A 17,909-nucleotide genomic window follows, 5' to 3' on the forward strand; every position below is an offset into this window, starting at 1 on the left:
GGCTTTTTTGAAGTCATGGACTAAGTCAGAGGTAATCAACACGACAGCTTGGAGCTGCAGGTAGCCAGTTCAGATGTCTCTCAGGACAGCTGTACCAAAAGTGAGCATTTTGAGAGACTTAATGAGGTGAGGTGATGCAAAACTGTCAGTCCTGCCTCTCCAAAGCAGGTGTCCTCAGCTCCACAGAAGCCTCTTTTCTGTCTTCAGCAGGCAGAAGCAGAGATGGGGACTCTAAGACAAGGGCTGGCACTGTGTCAGGTCAGCGCACGGTGTTGTCAGGCCCTGTGCTGAAGGTGGTACATTTGGAGAACCACAGGCTGTGGATGTCGGGAGGAGGACATGGATGTTTGATGCTGCGGTGCAGATGGGCATGAGTCATTTTCCAGCTGCAATCAGCCATATATTTTATCCCAGTTCCCACTGCTCTTAGCTGACCTCAGAAAGTGCTCTACTTGTTATATTGAAAGATAAATGATAGCTCTCTGAATTTTTACTGGGCACAGCATCACCATAGTTGTCAAGCTTCTAGTTGAAAACCATGAGAGCTGAGGTGCTGCTGGAGATCACTTACCATGACCTGCCAATTGGTAATTTGGACCACAACTAGGAAACTGATACAGTGGCTGTTGTAACTGCAGTGGGGTGGGAAGAGCTATGGTGTAATTAATAATTGCAGAGGACTATGATGTTGTCATGTGAGAATTGCAAGTTTAAAGCTCCTAGTCAGGAGTTCTAGAAGCATGACTCTTTTCGAGGTGCTGACCAACCTAGTTCTGAATCAGGACAAAGTCGAGAAGTTGTCTTAAAAAATAATAATAATCATGAAATCCATCTTTCTGACCACATTTCTTACATTTTCTTCTTTTTGAAAGTAGCTGTGCTGTTTCAGGGATCAGTGCTTCCTCTGAAAACCTGCTGGATGGATTTCCAGAGCTGGTTTGCCTTCCTAGTTGGGGTATTGCTGTGCTGTGCTGTTCAGACATCTGCCGTTCAACTTCCTGCCTCTGACAACTGCACCAGCAATGGTCAACGAATATCCTTCAGCCACTCCTACAAGATTGACTTGCCAACGTCTTCTCAGATCAAGGTGGAGGCAGATCCATTGCAGCATGTGGACAACAGTGAGGTGCAGCTAGATCCTGGGGAGACTGAGGAAAACAAAGAGCAGAATATCATCTTTAGGCACAACATCCATGTGCACAAACCCAAAGGGGACTGTGAAACTCTGGCCCACATCAAAGGTCTGCTTGAGAGGATGGAGAAGCTAGAGAAACAAATGGCAGAGCTGAGAGAAGTCTGCAGCCCTCAGAAGTGCTGTGGGGGAAGCCAAGGTACCTAATAATTGCAGTATCTGTTTGTTTGTTTGTTTTTCTTCCCACATATAGCTTTTTTTCCTCAGAGATCTGGGGACTGGAATTCATCTGTAAGGGGTTATGGAGGTTCCCTGTGAGTGAAATGCTTGAGTCCTGTGGATGAAGTGGTGCTTGGGGTTCTGCGATGTGAAAAGAAATACCGAGGTCCCAAAATGCATTAGTATGCACCATTTCTGAAACCAGTGCAAGGGAAATCTCCCCAGGCATGTAGATGGGAGGATTCAATGAAGGAATTTTGGAGTAGAAGATGGAGAAGGCCCTTTTTGTTACCGTCTTTCCTTTCTCATTTCTGCCTCCAGAATTTTTCAGTTGTTGAAAATCATTAGCTTTATTTCTTCTTTGATACCTGACTAAAAGAGGAGCAGAGTTTCTGGTGCTGATGTTTTGTGGCAGCCACTGGCTCTGCCTGCAATCCCAGGCTTATTCAGCATGGCCTCTAAGAAAGGATTTAACAAACTGGTGTTGTTTGAGGAATGGATGCAGGGAGAAGTGCTAAGTCCTTGGATACATGAAACAAACAAACAAACAAACAAAAAAAGACTTATAGCAGATAGGAATAATGTGCTCTCCATCTTTACAGTAACAGTGGTGAGAAGTGGTGAGCTTCACTGACAACCAGGAAGATTGAGGTTAGAGGCTGTGAAAAGCTTTCTAGTTTATTGTTTGGTGTGTTTGTGGAATCTGCACTGCTGCTGACCCTGGACAAATGGACTGGGAAAGACAACAGTGGAGGTGGTCACCTTTGGACGAGGGGCAGGTGGCCCATGTGATGCCTTCAGGTCTTTCCAGCCCATGTTTTCCCATGATAATTAAGCTTTCCCTTTAGTGGCCTTGAACGCACCTTCTCATTGCTCTGTTCCTAACTTTTTTCCTTTTTATTTTTTTTTCTTTCACCTGCATGCTGTCCTGGTGCTCTGGCCAGGCATCTCTCCCTGCAGCGGCCACGGGACATTCCTGTACGAGACGTGCAGCTGTAAGTGCTCCGAGGGCTGGGAGGGCAGTGACTGCTCCCGCCCCACCTGCCGCTGCCACGGCCGTGGGCGCTGTGATGGTGGGAAGTGTGTCTGTGATGAGCCCTATTTTGGTGAGGATTGCAGCCAGCAGCTCTGTCCTGAGAACTGCAGTGGCAATGGGATCTGTGACACAGCCAGAGGGGTCTGCCAGTGCTATGAGGAGTTCACCGGAGAGGACTGCAGTGAGAAACGATGTCCCGGGGACTGCAGTGGCAATGGGTTTTGTGACACAGGAGAGTGCTACTGCCATGAGGGCTTCTTTGGCCCTGACTGCTCCCAGGGTAAGAAAAGCTTGTGAGTTATTTCTGCCTCCTTTCTTTCATTCTGAGTTTCCCTTTTTCCCTCCCTGAGAAGAACTGGGCTAATCCCACAGGCAAGCCAAACCTGGAGTCACCATATTTCTCTCCAAGTTCCTGCTGGGATTGTGCTCAAGGATTGCTGAGTGGTCCATATCTTCAAGAATTGCCTGGAAAACATTTCTGAATGAGGGAAAGGAGAAAACACAGGTTAAAGTACAAACCTACCTATGTGTAGCAGCTGAAGGAGAGAGAGAGAGAGAGGAAAATGAGAGTATCCTATAAAAAAAAAAAAAGTTGTTTGGTATCTCAGCACAGTACTAGTTTAATCAAGAAGTCTGTGTTTGATGCCATAATCAGAAAAAGCTGGAAGGAAAATGAAGAGGGACTCCTGGCCACTCCCAGCAGAGCAGGGTTCCTGATGAGTGCTGTGTGCACTCTCAGCCCAGCACTCAATCTATAAATGTGCTGCTTGTTTCCTGCTCACTTAGGCCATTAGGGCCTCAGTCTGCTTCCGGGGGAGAAGCTGCCAGAAGGAGGGAGATTGACGAGTGCAATCAGAATGCAAGATGGATTTCTGGCATGTCCCACAGCCACGCGTCCTCCTAATTCACCTCAGAGTGAATCTGTCTGATGATCCCTTTCACTTCAGGCCAGGAGCTTCTCTGCACATCTCCTGGGTTTTGTACAGTCCAGGAATTATTTTCCAGTCCATAAAAGGAATAATTAAATAGTGACTTTCTCATTCAGACAGACAAGGAGGTGAATGTTTGCTCTACAGATGGATGCTTTCTTTCTCTTCTAGTGCTTGCTCCTCAGAACCTGCGCCTGCTGAACTCCACAGAGGACTCCCTGACTGTCAGCTGGGACCAAGTGATTGATGTGGATAATTACCTCATTAGCTATTACCCAGTAGAACATGAGATGTTGGTGAAACAAGTCCATGTGCCCAAAGAGCGGCTCAGCTATGACATTGTGGGTCTCCACCCCAGCACCACATACAATGTCACACTACGTCATGTAAAGAAGGGGATTACCAGTGAGCCCAAGCATCTAGAAGCAAGCACAGGTAGGACCTGACAGTCTTTTTCTTCAGGGTCAAGATCTGTAGATCTTTAAATTTAGTTTCAAGCAACTAGAGCAAATGGTTTGACTTTGCAGGTTTTCAGTGTCCTGTCTGAATGCTGAAGAGCAGTTTCTCTTCCCAATCCCAGTCACAGTTTTCTGTTGTTTTCTTCTGGAGAATCTCTCTCTAGATCTGTGTTGCTGGAGCTGAAAGTATTGCAAGTTTCCTCTCTCCTTTTGTCTTGTCCAAATTGGACTGGCGTTGACACCTCTGAATTTCAGGGAATCCATGATGTTGCCCCCTGCAAGGAGCAGAAATAAAAGCAAGCAAAAAGGCAGCATGTTATTAAGACTAGCGTACTGTTTGACTAGATGAAGAAGACACTTCAGAGTAGGGAGGACATAGTTTCTATGTACACATCTGCCAAACATGCCTGCAGCAGTAAGTTTTCCTCATAGTCTCTTTCCAGGACTGAATGAACCTGATGTTACTGAGAACAGGAGGTTGTGTATGGAAAGACTGTATTTGAAGCAGTCTCTCTAGAAATGAAATGCTATTTTATTAGCAGCTCATGGCATGCTGGCTGCCTGCCCTTGGCCAAAAGTGAGAAGTTGGGTTATTTTGACTTTTTCTTTTTTTTTTTTTTTTTTTTTCCCTAGCACAATAGGTGGGAGATGATAACATGCCAACTCAAGAGCTTTCTGTCTCATGGATAAAACTAAGCCTTTTTAAAAACATGTTGTGCTGTACCGATGTAGCTTTTCAGTTTCGCTGAGGAAAATGTCTCGGGTCTAAGAGAAGGCAACTGGGGAGGGAGGAGGACCTTATAGTCACTTTCTGATGCTGATGCTGCTTCCTCCGGGCACTCTGCTTTGTGCTTTCCAGTCCTGTCAGCACCCAGTGCCATCTGGATGGCAGAGGAGATGGAGCACTCCCTAGAAGTGGAGTGGGAGAACCCACCAATGGATGTGGATTATTACAAGCTGAAGTTCAGGTCCCTGGTGGAGATGGATGAGAAGCAGGTTGTGGTACCCAAAAGCAGTGACCCCAAGAGCAGACACATTGTGACTGGTGAGTACTTGTGACTATTCCAAATTGGACAAGGACAGGGAGAAGTGGTAGGAGTGATTGATTTTGGTCATAGTCCTGAGACAATTCTCTCTCAAGTGTTCTCCTTCACCTTCTGACCACTGTAGGCCGGAGTAAGATCTACTGGGATTCCCCTGTCCCATAATAACGGGTACCTCCACAAGGAGAAAGTTTCTGTGCCATATGGATAACAGGTTTCAAGGTATTCAGCTTTAATTCTGTTCTTGTCAGAAATAAAGCATTTTCTATTTCAGAGCTGGGAATACGGATGTTGGGGAAGTCCTCACTTACTGTGGTCAATGTAAACCCTAATGGCAACACTGGAGTGCTACCAAGGCATTCTCAAGATGAATGGAAGTTTAGATAGAAATCCACGTTTTACTTTGATCTCTGCTGCAAACTTTTGTTGTAGACTTGTGTAGAATTGTGTAGACTAAACAAAATAGCTTTGTTTAAGAAAAAATTCTGTCTTTCCTACTTGTTGGTAATGCTCCCTTTTGCTCTTATTAGGCCTGAAACCTGGCACGGAGTACGAGGTCACTGTCATACCTGTGAAAGATGGTAAAGAGGGGAAACCATCCTCAGTGAGTGGCAAGACTGGTAGGTGGGAAGTTTCTTTGATGCTAATGATGTTACTACAGGGTTCAGGGACAGTTCAAGGCTGCGAAAGGTACTCAGTTGGCTGTTTTCTTTATGCATACTGCAGTCAGGCGGGGGTACTTATGTGTTGTTTAAGCTTGTCTATGCTGTTTGTTAAACACTAAACCTAGTCTTAGCTCAGTCTTCTGCCTTGGTTTTAAACCTACGGTATCTTTACCCTTAATTTGAAATGAGCTCAGAGCCAGGCCCAGCAGTAACTCTGAGTTTGCTTGTTCATGCCTTCCCTACCCAGACCATTGACAATTTAGTCTTGCTGAGACCTAGCACACAATTTCCAGTCTGTGTATAGCTGCTGCTGATGACTGCTTTGCAGACATTGGCTGCTGGTGATTTGTCTGGCCTCTGAGCTCAGGAGCAATAAAAAAGAAGGTAAGTTCTTCTTCCTTCTTGTATTCCCTGGCTCCAGCATTATTTTTCTGTTCACCAGGCTGTGACTGAACAGTAGTGGATATTTTTCCTATAAATGGCAGCACAGTCATTCCAGACTTTTAAGCAGGTCTGGAAAATCTGTTGGTTCTTTGATGCTTCAAACTCTTCAAAAACATGGCAGAATGTTTATGGGGTAGTTACTGTATTGCAAAAGGGAGTCTGAAGAATTTTGAAGTCTCATTCTACCTGTAAAACACTGGAAACTCTGAAAATCGATTTTCTTACAAAAGGGAGGGCGAGCGGCATCCAAAGACTGGAAAATACCAAATCAGGCCTGACATTCCTGAGTAAATTGTTCCATTAAAAATAAATTGATGTAAGACAACAAAACCTACAGCCTCTCCACTGTCATTTTAAGGCTGTGCTTCTTGCACATAGATTCTGTTTATTTGAAACTCCTATAGGTTAAGGTTAATGATCCTTGTGGGTCCCTTTCAACTCAGGGTATTCTATGATGGCATGATTCTATGAGTGCCCTTTGCTCATGTTTTCAAGCTGTTCTTCACAAACGTGGGGGCAGGAAAACTTGAAAAAAAAATCACAATGAATCCTGTTCATTTTCTTATATAACCTCTGAAATTTAGGACTAGAACAAATACCAGTTATTGCAAGAGCCAACACTAAACATCACCTAAAATAGCAGTAGTCTGGGGGAGTCTGAGAGACAGGTTTGCAGGGTAGGCAGAAAGGAAGAAGCAACAAATGGCTGACACCAGAGACCCAGAAAGGATGAGTGCTGTGAGAAGGGCAGGCGCAGAGGTAGTGCTAGAATCATTACCCAAAGAAAGTGAGGTAAGAGGACTGTAAGATCTTCCTACAGAAAGTAATAGATTGTTTCATCTAGAAGGCAGAAAAATCTTGGTTTCTTCCTACCCTGACTATTCTGGATCCTTATGGATACCTTTCTTTCTTGAGGGGCTGTAGGAGGAGCCTGGATGACCGTTAAAACTGGCTAGAGCAGCAAGGCAAAATGAAGGAAATGTGTCCATGCTATGACAGGTATATCTATGGATTAACTTTCATGGAGTTTCCTAATCCTTTGTTTCAAAATGTTCTCCCAGGAATTGATAGCCCAACCAATGTGGTGACAGACCGAGTGTCAGAGGATACAGCCACTGTCTCATGGAATAAAGTGGAGGCTCCCATAGACAGGTACATGGTGAGATACACTTCAGATGATGGGGACATCAAGGAAATAGAGGTGGGCAGTGAAAACAGCATCATCACCTTACTGGATCTGAAGCCAGGCATGGAATATATCATCCACATCTGGGCAGAGAAGGGTCCCCAGAGGAGCAAGAAGGCCAGCACCAGAGCTGTGACAGGTAAGTTGTAGCAGCAGCAGGAGGAGGGAGCTAGGTTTGGATTTCAAACTCAATTTATTAATGTTTCAGTACAGCTTCTGCATTGCATGGGTTTTTAATAAGGCAAAAAAATCATGTCATTTTTACCTGTGTGGCTGAACAGGTCTCCAGCTTAGGAGAAGGTTCTTCTTTTTGAGTCCTGTTAAGGACCAGTTACTGTCAGTAGTGAGAGCACTGAAACACAGCCAAAGCTAAAGCCTTGTAACTGGAATGTGTAATTTATGCCTTGTCTTAAAAATGCCATAAGCCACCTCTAAGCTGTTCGCTGGGTGACTCTTGTGACCTTGCCCAGCTGTGCTGTGGGCTCATACAGGTTTTTCACAGTCATAACAGGGTTCCTTAAAAAGGAAAAGCAAATGTATTGGTATCATGTCATAAGGTAAGAATCATGTCAGGAATCAAATCTCCTGAACAGGACATTTGGTCACTGTCCCCTGGTGGCAGGGAGCTTTAATTGCAGGGGTGCTTGCAGCTGCATCTGCAGCTCGATTGGGGAACTCCTTGAAGCACTGTTTTGCACAGTTCTTATGGTTCAGCCAGCCACGTGGCCGTGCAGGAGCAGTTTCCATCGACTGTTTTAGACCATTGTGATCACCACAGTGCTATACTAAAACTTCTAATAACTATTTCTGCTTATAGAAATCGACAGCCCAACTAAGCTGTTGACTGACCAAGTGACAGAGGATGCAATTACTGTTTCCTGGAACAAAGTCCTGGCTTCAATAGACAGATACAGAGTGAGTTACACATCGGCTGATGGGTATACAGAGGAGAGAGAAGTGGAGAAAGACAAGAATGTCACCATCTTAGCAGGACTGAAGACGGGCATGGAGTATGTGATTCGTGTCTGGGCAGAAAAGGGAGAACAACAGAGCAAGAGGGCCAGCACTGAGGCTGTGACAGGTAAGAGAACAAGGGTGAATTAAGAGCATAAGTGACAGCCCAGCTTCGCCTTAATGCTGAATAAGCCTCTCCCAAGGCAGTTTTACTGCTTTTTTTTTTTTTTTTTTTTTTTTTTTTGGGGTGGGGGGTGTGGGAAGTCCTGTAGGTGGGTACTCCTGGAGTCTCCTCCAGGAGTCTCCTGGTGGCTCAGCACAGCCAGACTGTGACAACTTGTGTTTTTAACTTTTCACTCTGCAGATATTGACAGTCCCGCTCACCTGGTGACTGATCAAGTGACAGAAAGGACAGCCACTATCTCCTGGGACAGGGTCCACGCTCCCATAGATAGGTACATGCTGAACTACACCTCTGCTGATGGTGGCACTGAGGAGATAGAAGTGGGGAAGAACAAGGCTGCCACAACTCTGATAGAACTGAAACCTGGCACTAAATATGTCATCTACCTCTGGGCAGAGAAGGGAACCCGGCAGAGCAAGAGGACCAGCACTGAGGCAGTGACAGGTATCTCGGGAGAATCTCTGTGGTACTACACAACACTGTGATGCAAAGGTGATCTCTGTTTCTGGCCCATTTCCTTCTGGCTTGTTGCAGAGCATATGCTAGACAGCAGTTCATCTTGTGGTCGCCTATGATGAGAAAACATCCATGTTCCCAGCACCTTCAGATAGAAAGCTTCAGATAGAAATGGTGTCGCTCCTTGAGTCAAGAGGAAAAATGCTAATTGCTTATAGGAACTAATAACTGAACTGGTCTGTTCAGAAACTATCAGAGCAGCAGAGGCTGCATTGTGCTTTAGTAAAGCACTGTGGTCCTCACCAGCACTGCCTGCTGATTTTGGTGTCCAGGTGTGGCTGAGTGCTGCCCGGCAGTGTATATTGCTGCTGTTGAACCCTGCTCAAACTTAAGGTGGTTCAACTACTGCCACTAATAAGAAAAGTGTTTACCTGTGAATCCGGACTTGGAAGGGAATGATCCCATTTTACTCATCTTCTATAACTTGAAAAGGTAGAGAATTGTCTGAGCCCAGAAGAAGTCTCTTAAATATCAGTAATTCATTTAATATAATGAAGGCTTTTGCTCACAGGAATTGGCTGCTTAGCTAGGCTGAAGACTGACTGACTGGCAGCTTCCTGGGAATGGGGGATAGATGGGGCAGGACACAGGTCTTATGACCCTGATTAACTTGAAACCAGACATGGTGTACACCATCTATATCATGGGTCTTTAGAAAGCAAGAGCTTTAAAGAGCAACGTGTATGTCTTTCAGTTACTCATGCTTTATATTTCACACTTTATTTCTTAGAAATGGACAGCCCAAAGAATCTGGTAGCAGACCAAGTGACAGAGGACTCAGCCACCATCTCTTGGGATAGCGTCGAAGCTCCCATAGATAGGTATATGGTGAGCTACACTTCTGCTGATGGGGACACCAAGGAAATGGAAGTGGGGAAAGCCAAGAGCATTACAACTCTGACAGGACTAAATGCAGGCATGAAGTATACCATCCATCTCTGGGCAGAGTTGGGAAGCAAACAGAGCAAGAGGGCAAGCACGGATGTACTGACAGGTAACTGTGGGTGGAAGGGAAGAGGAACAGGGTAGAGCCCCACTCTCTTGTTATTTTACGGTTTGTGGTCTCCAATTGCATTAGTGGGTAATGAAGATCCACAGTGGTAAACCCATTCTGGAGATAAGTGTGTGATTATAGCCTGGTATAGCAGAGACTATTACAGGCTGCAACAGAAGAGGCAGATGTCATAACACAGGAGTTGTGACAGCTGAGTACTGACCTTATTTCACTTGTCCTTAATCAAAAGTGTGCAGTGCTTTGCATGCTGCTATCGAGCCTAACAGTAACAGAGGTTTAACATCCGAAAGTTAAAATGTCTTAGATTCAGGGACAGTTAAAAATAATGGCCTGACTCATGACCCTAGGCTGGTCCTAGGAGACTGCGAAACAGGCTTAAATCTGTCCTGTTCAGTCAGCCATAAGGATTATGGTGTTCTGGGAATATTTCAAGGTCACTCCATATCCACTGGCCTTGCTAACGTACATTTTTTTAGCTTCTGAGTCAAGCTGGTGTGAGATAGAACAGATAAAGCTTAGATTTGGGGCAAGATGCCAGACAGTTCCCCAGTGCTTACAGAGGTTGAGGACAGCTGATGGGGACAAATGAAGAAACTCAAGGAGAGTTTCAGCAAACTGTTTTTTTTTTTTTTTTTTTTTTTTTTTTCCAACTAGAATGAAAATGGATGCATATAGAAATTTCACAAGAAGTGAAACTGCCCAGAGAGGGAATGCATTTAGCATCAGTAGGGATATTTTTGATATATCTGCACACTTTTTTTCCTCGTAGTGATGTATTTCCAAATAAAATGACACCTGATAAAACAGTCCAACTTCTGATGAAAAAAATACATTTCTTAACTCTAGGTGATGGTTGCTTATTCCCTATCATTAAAACAAGCTGTAGCAGGGAGCTATTTGCAGTAATATCCTTAAGCCGTGGAAATTGCTGGCCTTTAGGAATAGCACTGTCAAATCTGAGGACTGCCTCTAAGGCTGCACTTCCCATCACTTGTTTTTTCTAATGGATTTGATACCTTTTAGCTCCCTCTTCTGTCCAACATGAGGTGTACATGTAATGAGCACCTCTAAGAGGATTTCTGAGTCATTTCATTTAAAGCAATCGTGTAGTAGTCTCCCATACCAAGCATGAGTTCACTAACAATGACCTAATGCTTCACTCAGGAACCTATTGAATGGCTATCTTCAATTATAATGGATAGCTTGTGTTTTGAACAACATGTGTGACTTCAGAGTTCTGTCACTTTGTTGTATTTGGTGTTTTGATTTCTTCTGTTTTTATACGTTTGTTAAGTGGTAACCCTATGTACACAGAATCCAGAGAAGCCACACTGCTCTGCTCTTCTTGTTTATCTAAAAAAGACATGGCTTGGCCTTGTCTTCATCTCTGGCCTTCTCACAAGTCTAATATTTCATTGTTGCGTTATAATCCTTGTTACCATTGTCCTCCTAATGCTCTTCAAGGTCTGAAAGACCTTGCCTGGTTTATAGAGACAAGAACTGAATCAAAGGGCAAGTTAAATAGTATGCCCATTGTCAACCAGAGATCTACAGAGGAATTGTGCTGAATTACTCAGTTGTAGTTTGCCATAAACTCAGGCATGCTTCAGGGTTGGAGCACTCTTCCCTCAAGGCCTGTACTGCCCACCAAGTAACCTCTCTCTAAAACATGGAAGTCCATAAGAACCTACTGCTGTTTTCTATAAGAGATTCCACAAACACCAGAATATAGCAAGCATAGGGTGAAAATTAGTGAGAGGCTGCTTCCATTAGTGTTACTACTAGCTGAGCTTTAGAAATTTGCTTTTATCATTAGGGAAGCACTGGACCCCTGTTGTGGTTACCTCATAAGACAGATGCTTTTTGACACTTGCTGTGAACTGCCTTTTTCTAGGGCTTCTCAGGCAGGTGGATCAGGGGCTCCCAGACCCTGGGAGTCCCTGTACAGTTGAGCCAGTTGCAGGGCTGCAAAGCACCAAGTCTGATCTATAACAGACCTTGCCATGGTTGGTCTAGGCTGCTTCTTGCTAGCCATGAGCTTCACCAAGTAACTTCTGTAGTTCCCAGGTAACAGGATCAGGCATTGAAAGTTCTGCTCAGGCTCTATGATGGAGTTGCTGTCTTTCCTTTATGCAAAGGGACTTGAATCTTCATTTCTTTTTCAATAGAGATTGATCCTCCCAAGAACCTGCGTGTATCAGATGTGACTCAGTCTACTGGTGTAGTTACCTGGACTCCTCCTGCAGCACAGATTGATGGCTATTCTCTGACCTACCAGGGTCCAGATGGCACCAGCAAGGTATGGTGAATTCCTCAGCCCTGCCGAACCCTCTGAGATAACCCCTGTGGTTATAGGCTCTGCCAGTTGGATCTCGTGGGTGTATGGACAACAGGGAAACAATGTTGAGGGGGAATCTATGCTATCCATAGCCTGGGGAGGCAGAACCTAAGGCTTTCAGGAGTAGAAGCTGTGGAGGGACTTTGTGACGGTGCAATGCCTCTTCCCAACAGATGTTCAGGGTGAAGAGAACAGGTTTGCTACTTCAGTTTGCTTTTCTAACATGGAAGAGTAGCACTCAGCAGGGATAAAGTAATAGTGTCGTAACAGTGTTTCATGAGACCCTGCTCCAATTTTTCCTTCTGAGGAAATGGACTCCACATCTCAAGGGTATGCAGCCAGTGTGTGCCTGTCTGAACTCTACAAGAAAAGCCCATAAATAGATACAGAGTGTGAGGCACTGTAGTCCAGAAAAGCTAAATGCTATTCAAACTTGGGTTGATCTTCAGTTGTTTTATTTGGCAGGCAGTGCAGCTGGGTCCTAGAGAACAACGGTTTGTGCTGGAAGGACTGGAACAAGGAACAAAATATACCATTTTTGTGATGGCCTATAAGGGAGATCGCCAGAGCAGAAAGACAGACAGTACCTTCTCAACAGGTAGGATCGGGCCTTGGTGTTTCACTTTCCCCTGGGCTCTGCAGCTGTTATGTTTTATGGTAAAGGTCAGGGATGGAGTTCCTGTTCTACAGATACACTGGGAAACTATGTGATCAGAAGCAAGCCATCTAGTGAGTCAACAGCTTGTCTTCTGGCTGATTGTCCGTTCTAAGCCACACCATCTGGAGGCTTGAGAACACAACAGGATGGAGCAAGTGGAGATTGCCCACATTGGTCAGTGCTGCTGGCAAACCTTGCTGGCCAAGGGCAGGACAAAGCCTCCTGGTGAGCTGCCAGCAGGCAGAAGAGATTATAAGCTAGGGATTGTTCTGCACCGTTCTCTTAATAATAGGGTGCAGTTATATAAGTACTGTTGTAGCATTGGGCAGCTGCCTGGGTGGTTTTCAGAGATCAGGATATGTGCACCAGGATGACAGCAAATCAAACAAAATCTCACGCCAGCTTGATGTGGGAGTCTCTTGTACCATGCCAGTCCTCACAGAGGGTGCCAATTGTGGACGGGTTGTGAGATGCAGAGAAAATAAACTCCCTGATTACTGGCATTCCCACCATCACAGGCAAGGGCTCCTTGTCCTGCTCTCACTGTGACCCAAGACGGCATCTCTTGCAGCCTCTGGTGGCCCCATCCATGTGCCAGCTCCCAAGCAGTGGGGAAGGCTGCCTGCAGCTACCTGCTGGTGCAGCTGGGCACTTCCTTTTCTTCTCATCCAGAACCATTGTCTGTAGGAGATTCCTAAGGGTGTGAGATGCCTGCTCCAGCTTTATGGCCTACCTTGCTGATGTTCTGTCTTGCCCTCTCTCTTCTCCCAGTTAGCTTCCTCTACCCACACCCAGCAGACTGCAGCCAGATACAGCAGAATGGAGATGCCCTGAGCGGCACGTACACCATTTACCTCAATGGAGACAGCAGCAGGCCAATGCAGGTGTACTGTGACATGACCACTGATGGAGGCGGGTGGATAGTGAGTGCTTCTCTGATTTATTTTTATTTTTTAAATGAATGTGGTCAAGTGAACCTCATACTGGGCTTAGCTGATGCTTTTTCCTCTGCTGCCCTGCTGTGTTTCAGCTCCTGCCTTGATGGAGTAGCAATGTTTTAGGAAGGGAGGTGGATGTTGATGGATAACCCTCAGACAGACAGTAGAAAAGCTGTGAGAGGCTGAGTGGCTCAAAAGCTTGACGGGGGATGCTGGACTCTTCATTACTTGTTCATGAGTGTGACTCGAGGCTTATATTGTTGCTGATTGAGGGTAATCACTGAGTTATGGCAGTTTAATATGCTGCCTCTTGCCAGTTGGGGCAAAGACAAGTTAGTACAACTTATCTTAAAGATCTTTTGTAATAAATTGACTAAGCTAGGTTATCTCATCTTGACCACAGTGTAAGGTTACATGTATGGACAGTTAATGCAGTTCAGCTGATGGTAATATTTTAAATGCTAGTACTGTGAGTCTGCACCCGGACTGTGACCACACAAGTGAGTCACTCAAGGGAAGCTGGAGGGAGAACACAGGCACTTTGAGGTGAAGAATTTGTATAAGGGTGAAATAATGAATCTGAGATTCTCCCTAAATGACCAAATAAAAAATCTTCATTCCCTTCTTCAATTTTTTTCACTGATAAGTGATTTTCTCCACTGAAACACATTGTGTGTTACTGCCCAAGTCCTGCTGATTCTGGTGAAGTTTAGAAACCTAAAGGTACCTCTGTATCTTGTCCATAAGCCTGATTCGCCCAAGTGTTGAGATCACGTGGGGATTTGCAGGATCCTTGCCTGCAGGGATTAGTGGAAAAGTAAATTGTACAATTTGTACAACTAAGTATTCATCCCAGGTGTTTTTTCGCTCTACAATTACCTTAAAGGAGGGTATAGCGAGATGGAGATGGGTCTCTTTTCCCAAGCGCTAAGTGAGAAGACAAGAAGAAATGGCCTTAAATTGTGCCAAGGCAGTGTAGGTTGGCTATTAGGAAAAAATTCTTCACTGAAAGGAAGGATTGTGAAGTATTGGAACAAGCTACTCAGGAAAAGTAGCTGAGTCACTGGGGATCTGAGGTCACTGAGTCTATGGAGAGGTCTTCAAAAAACATGCGGATGTAGTGCTTGGTGACATGGTTTAGTGGGGGACTTGGCAGTGCTGGGTTAAAGGTTGGACCAGATGATCTTAGAGGTGTTTTTCAACCTTAGTGAGTATTTGATTCTCTGGAGTCAGAAAATGAAAACGAATGCATGTGTACCCTGATCAGCTGCAGCATACCATTAGCTAGATTTGTCTGTTCCTGAACACTTCACCTTTCAGAGTGTATTTGAATCACAATGAGGATTTCTTACCCCAATACTGTTTGTCTCTCCTCAGCCTGCTGTAAACTCTCACTCAGCAATTCTTGCTTTGCAGGTGTTTCAGAGGCGGAACACAGGCGAGCTGGATTTCTACAAACGTTGGAAAAATTATGTGGAAGGCTTCGGAGATCCCACTGGGGAATTTTGGCTTGGTACAGTACAAGGGTGTTACTGGTGAAGAGCTGAAGATTAGCGTTGTAGAAGCACCTAAATGTTGAAATACCCAGGCCCTGCTGAGCCTTCAGTCTTCACCTGTCAGCTTTTGTGTCTTCCCTGGAAGTGCTAATGAAACACTGAGGATCTGTAAAGGCTTGCTAAGTCTTTCCACTGACAAGTTTGAGGTTTGGAGTGGTCCCAGAGCAAGCCAAATTCTGGAAATTGCATGCTCCTATAAGAGGAGAAATAAAGAAATTACATTGATGAAAATGTAAAATCCATGGTATTGTGCAAAACCTAGTGTGCTGTCATTTTTGTTAGCTAGCTCTGCTTGGATCAGAGAATCCAGCCCTAAATAGGTCAAGGTCTTTGGAGCAAGGGTCTTTGAATGTTGGAAAAAATAATTGGAAAAAATAATTGGAAAAATAATGTTGCACAGTCTGTCTCATGCTGCTTTAAGCTTTTTTTTTTTTTTTTTTTTTCCCTGACAATGTTATCTCTTGACAAAAAAAAATGGGGTAAGACAGCATAAGCTTGGCAAAATGTCATGACAGCATCAAGCAGGGAAGGAGGCAGGCAGGAAATAGCTGATTTAACCAAAATGGCCACAGGGTGAGATTCCAGGACTGCAAAGGTGAACAGGCTTTTCCCTTTTAAAAGTATTTTTTTTTTTTTTTTTCTTCCCTCTAGGTCTTGACCAGCTGCACAATCTCACAAGCAGCAGCCCCATCCGCTATGAGCTGCGGGTGGATCTGCGGACAGCCAATGAGTCTGCCTACGCTGTCTACGACTTCTTCCAGGTTGCCTCTAGCAGAGAGAGATACAGGCTGTCGGTGGGGAATTACAGAGGCAATGCTGGTGAGGAGTGCCTGTGACTCGTGCTCCCTCTGCTTCACACAGGGGAGCAAATGCTGGGGCCTTTATGTTGATTTTGCCAGTAGCATGGCAGCTTGTTAGGTCAGGTTAGATTGGATGTGGCTCGTTTTGAGGAGAGATGTCTGTACTTCCCAGGAGGACTGAGCAGGGCTGTCTCCTGTTGAGGATGGGAGAAAGTTGCTCTTTTGCTGGGAAGAGAATTGCTCTGTGACCCAGAGAAACACCAGCTGAACAGGCATGAAGCAGTTCCATGAGATAACCTGTGCCCATGGGGGAGCAACTTCTGGGGCTCCCCAGCTAAGAAATACAAAGAGAACTTTTTTTTTTTTGTTCAGAAGGGGAGTTTGCTCAGCAGTAGGATCTATCCTCGTGCTGGCTTCTGCCACTAGCAAATCCTTACCATTGCCATTGTGTCCATAGTCTTCCACTTACTTTTTAATCTCCTGCTGCCCTAAGATCTGCATCTTCAGCAGCAGAGGACCCAGCCCTTGGACATGGCCTCTAATAGCAGCCAATTAGAAATTATTCTCCAGCCCCATCCTGCATTGTTGCCTTTCCCCTGACAGGCCTGCTTTGTTCTGCCTGACATAAACACTCAAGCCGAGCAACTGCACTCCCTTATTCCTATTCACGTCTGCAATTCCTTTCCTTAGGGGATGCCATGACCTACCACAATGGCTGGAAGTTCACAACGTGGGACAGAGACAATGATGTGGCTCTCAGCAACTGTGCTCTGACACACCATGGCGCGTGGTGGTACAAGAACTGCCACTTGGCCAACCTTAACGGGAAATACGGGGAGAGCAAACACAGTGAGGTGAGTGGCACATCCCTCTGTGATGGTCAGCTCTTCTCGCTAGCCTTAGGAAGACTCACAGAGGGTGGGTGCTGCAGCAGAAGAGATTGCCAAGGCTATTTTAACTCATTTCATGTGAAAGGAAAATTATCCATAAGGAAGCTCACGGATCTTACTCAGTTATTCTCCCTCGATCCAGAGGGTTTGAGCTCACAGCCTCCTGATTCCTGTGTGGATGGAGATATTGGAGGTGGAGCTGTCTTGATGCACAGGGGAACAGAGAAAAGAGCAAGTGCTTTCAGTACATGCCTTGATGTGTGTCTTATTGTACATTCTGATTTTTGTGCTTGAAGACAGCTCAGTCCAGTTGGGTTCCAAAGCAGACAGATTTAGTTTGTATTAGGAGTGTCTGGAAAACTGATTACAATTACAGCCAAAATCTGGTGAACAATAGCATCTCTGTTTGTGGGGTGGAGGGAGAGTGGCAAACTCCTAGCACCGATCTGCTTGCTTTAATAAAAGGCATTCCTTGTTTTTTTTTTCCCAGGGAGTGAACTGGGAGCCATGGAAGGGCCATGAGTTCTCCATCCCTTTTACCGAGATGAAGATCCGTCCTCAGTCTTCTAGTAATGAGTCAATCCTTGGGAGGAGGAAGAGAACTCTACAGGGAAGGAGGAAGAAGATCAGGGCTTAAATTGTCCTCTGTGCAGGACCCCAAAATTATTATTTGGTATTTCTTATCAAAGTTAGGTTTGGATGACTTTTTCCAACACTTTGGAAGCAACTGTTGACCAACTTGCCCCCAGAAGGCTCTGTGTCTGCAGCCCAGCCTGCTTCCAGCCTTTGGAGCTCCTGACAGGTGATCTGTCAGAGACTGGGAGGGGGCTCGCTGGGGGTATTAGGCTTGTAGCTTCCCTGGTTGGCTAAATGTGACAAGGACCTGCTTGATCCAATGTATGCAACTTTTATGAATTGCATGTAAAACAAGTGTTAATACATGCTATT

General features: G+C 45.2%; 1 protein-coding gene across 1 annotated transcript; it reads left to right on the forward strand.

The window, feature by feature from the left end:
- The first annotated feature begins 919 nt into the window (after window positions 1–919).
- On the forward strand, window positions 920–17,729 carry TNN (tenascin N). Its single transcript, XM_032192474.1, has 16 exons — window positions 920–1,331; window positions 2,296–2,667; window positions 3,488–3,751; window positions 4,634–4,819; window positions 5,348–5,437; window positions 6,988–7,251; window positions 7,930–8,193; window positions 8,431–8,694; window positions 9,497–9,760; window positions 11,950–12,080; window positions 12,585–12,717; window positions 13,549–13,700; window positions 15,132–15,228; window positions 15,923–16,090; window positions 16,762–16,925; window positions 17,452–17,729. The coding sequence occupies exons 1-16, from the start codon at window positions 920–922 to the stop codon at window positions 17,596–17,598; spliced, it is 3,372 nt and encodes a 1,123-aa protein (XP_032048365.1). The 3' UTR covers window positions 17,599–17,729.
- The last annotated feature ends 180 nt before the right edge of the window (window positions 17,730–17,909 follow it).

This window comes from Aythya fuligula, chromosome 8 (assembly GCF_009819795.1).
Source record: "Aythya fuligula isolate bAytFul2 chromosome 8, bAytFul2.pri, whole genome shotgun sequence".
Classification (NCBI taxonomy): domain Eukaryota; kingdom Metazoa; phylum Chordata; class Aves; order Anseriformes; family Anatidae; genus Aythya; species Aythya fuligula.